The following is a 2,611-nucleotide window of genomic DNA, read 5'->3' on the forward strand; positions in this document are numbered from 1 at the left end:
TTAGGAAACAGTGATCCCCAGTACTCAGCAGGATTACACAGTACAAACAGTCCTCTGGGATTAAGAGCTACCTAAATAAGCATGCGCTAGGCATGGCTGGACTTAACCCGAGTTAACTAGTTCTCAGCTAGGACGACAATAATCCGCTTCACAGTACTGGGACAGACCAGACCAGCTGCTGTTTGGAATCTCTCGCTGCTTCACCATCCAAGCTACTTCTCTCCCCTTGCGTACGGCGGTACAAACCGCCTCCCCGGTCAGCCTGCGGTCAGGCAGAATTCAAAATAGCCTTATTCCCCATCACTCTCAAACGTAGCGGCATCTGCCAGTCTAGCACTTCTGCTATGTGTAACGCCCAGCTGGGAGAGGACATATCCAGTGGACTAATCTTTAACTGTTAGTATCTAATTGGGACTTCCCACTAGCGCAGACTAGATTCCTTGCTTGTCGGAAGCCGTATCCGCATTCCCAGCCAGACACTGAGCACAGAGCGCCAAGAGGCACCGGTTCGAGTGCACCGTCGCATCCAGCTGCTCTAAAAGGGGCAGAAAACGACCCCAGCGTCGCAGGAGAGCAGCAGCGCTTGGACGGCACCTGCGCTCACCACGGAGGGCAACAACCTATTGCTCAAGTGCGCTGACTTCAGAGGGGAAACTTAAAGCTTAATTAAAGAAAGTCTAGACAAATATCCAGTATCACTGCAGACTCAGATAGAGTCTTAGTTTGAAGTATACTCCTGTATTTAATGCTTGCAAAAACAAATGGTACCCCAAGGATGAGAACCAATGGTTCAGATTTTGGGGAAGCCTAAGCAGTTTTCCAGCATGCGGACTTGACTAGGAGTTGTATCAAGTTTACTAGAATTTATATGCCGACCTTCCAACTTTAAATTGTCTCACGCACACTCTGGGAGGCATGTGGAATACCTCCTTCTCGCCCTTTCTACAATTAAAAATAAACATAACTACCACACTCTGCAGCGGCTGCCTTGGACACATATGCTGCATAACAACAGCTAACAAGAGCCTGTAGCACCAGCACAGCTATAAATTGCACCAGCTAGAGCTTCTGTAGGAAAGCATTAGGACCACAGCAATTTCAGTGGATTGGAATGGATGCAGCTGAAGCTCTTGAGATCACTAAAAAGAAAGGTGAATGAGGTCACAATTTCTTCTTTGCAAGTTGTTCTCTGGTTTGCCTTTCCATTCCAGAAACTTGGAGCCAGCAAAGCATGGAAGAGCTCCCTGCAAAGATGGCAATATTGGCTAGTGCACTAGCTCTCCTCCTCAATGCTGAGCCCCTGCCTCTGCAGGCAAAGTCATCCCCAGCTGCTAAACTCACAACATAATGTGTGCTCTGGAGTGTTTGTTCCAGTACTTCAGGGGTTTTCTATTCTCTTATGTGCCTTGAAAGAGCAAATCCACAAATGCATTAGTAGCACAGTCTAGCCCTTGAACCAGCTAAGCCTGGCGTTCAAGTACCATGCACACCTCCAAAAAGATCACATACCAGATCCACCACCTATCAGCAGGTTAGGACAAAAAGTGAGCCATGAGGCATTACAAAATAGAACCCTCTTGTTTTTATCTCCTTTCTGAACAGGGGACTGTCCCCAGCCCTGCAGGGCCAACTAAGACCACCTGGAGCCTTGGGGAAGAATAGCTGATGCTTGGAATTGGGAAGAAACAGCGTTCAATCTCAGGGCATAGGTCCATACTGCCCAGAGTACTCGTTCTGCCTAAATCAAAACAAGCTAAGCCCAAGGCTCCCTTCCACAAGTCTGCAAACATATTCCTGTTTTCAGATACCCCTTCTAGGAAATGGGATCCTCTTCTGTGTTGACTAAAAAAGTAACCCCACGAAACAAAATGTAAATTCTCTCCTCTTAACTCATTCTGCACATGTTCTCCACTAGCTACCTAATTTTTCTTGTTTTTCACCAACCCTTCTTTTCACCTTCCCTCTGAAAGCTTTCTATTGTTCAGTCATATCGTGAAACATTGCTAACATTAGCACCATTACTAGCCACCCTTGGAGACTGCTACATTTCATTTTCTGTACTGATGTGCAGTGTCTAACACAGGCTGCAAAATCTGAACATCCACTCCAGTCACATACTGATACTTCCAAACCCATCTGTGGTGTCTTCCGCCTTAATCTAGTCTAACACATAGTCATTCTTTTTGGACACCAAATTCTAAGAAATCTCCATCTAGACCTGATAAGTATTTCCACTTTATCCACCCTATTTAATTTATAAGCTCCTGAGGACACAGTGTCCTTGATTTACCACTTGCAAAGTATCAAAGAGCAGGACATTAGCTATTCCTTTTCACATTGTTCAAACCATTAGGCAGTGCAGCAAGTAGTAGAAAGGAAGCAAACACATTACAGATATTTAAAACATCCATATACCGAGTGGACAGAGCGATTACTGCCAACATTCGCTAACTTAGTATGCTGTGTCTGTAGCATGAAGACACGTGCACAGGATACACCACCCCAAATAACCAGGAAGACCCCATTCAGGCATCGACCGTACCTGCACACCAAGGTTGCGATGATGACGCACCATGCCGTACAGCAGCAGTCAGCATTTAGATGTTCTTCG

At 45.9% G+C, this 2,611-nt stretch overlaps 1 protein-coding gene across 1 annotated transcript in view; it reads right to left on the reverse strand.

The window, feature by feature from the left end:
• The window catches only part of LOC104628676 (protein tweety homolog 3-like), a gene marked incomplete at both ends in the record, with an annotated part of 8,587 nt that overhangs the window by 5,755 nt on the left and 221 nt on the right, over positions 1–2,611 (reverse strand). Inside the window, one exon of the mRNA XM_010297340.1 lies at positions 2,543–2,611. Coding sequence (XP_010295642.1) covers positions 2,543–2,611 — 69 coding nt within the window. The remainder of the gene's footprint in view (positions 1–2,542) is intronic.

The sequence above is a fragment of the Phaethon lepturus genome, unplaced genomic scaffold, assembly GCF_000687285.1.
Source record: "Phaethon lepturus isolate BGI_N335 unplaced genomic scaffold, ASM68728v1 scaffold29491, whole genome shotgun sequence".
NCBI classification, from domain to species: Eukaryota; Metazoa; Chordata; class Aves; order Phaethontiformes; family Phaethontidae; genus Phaethon; species Phaethon lepturus.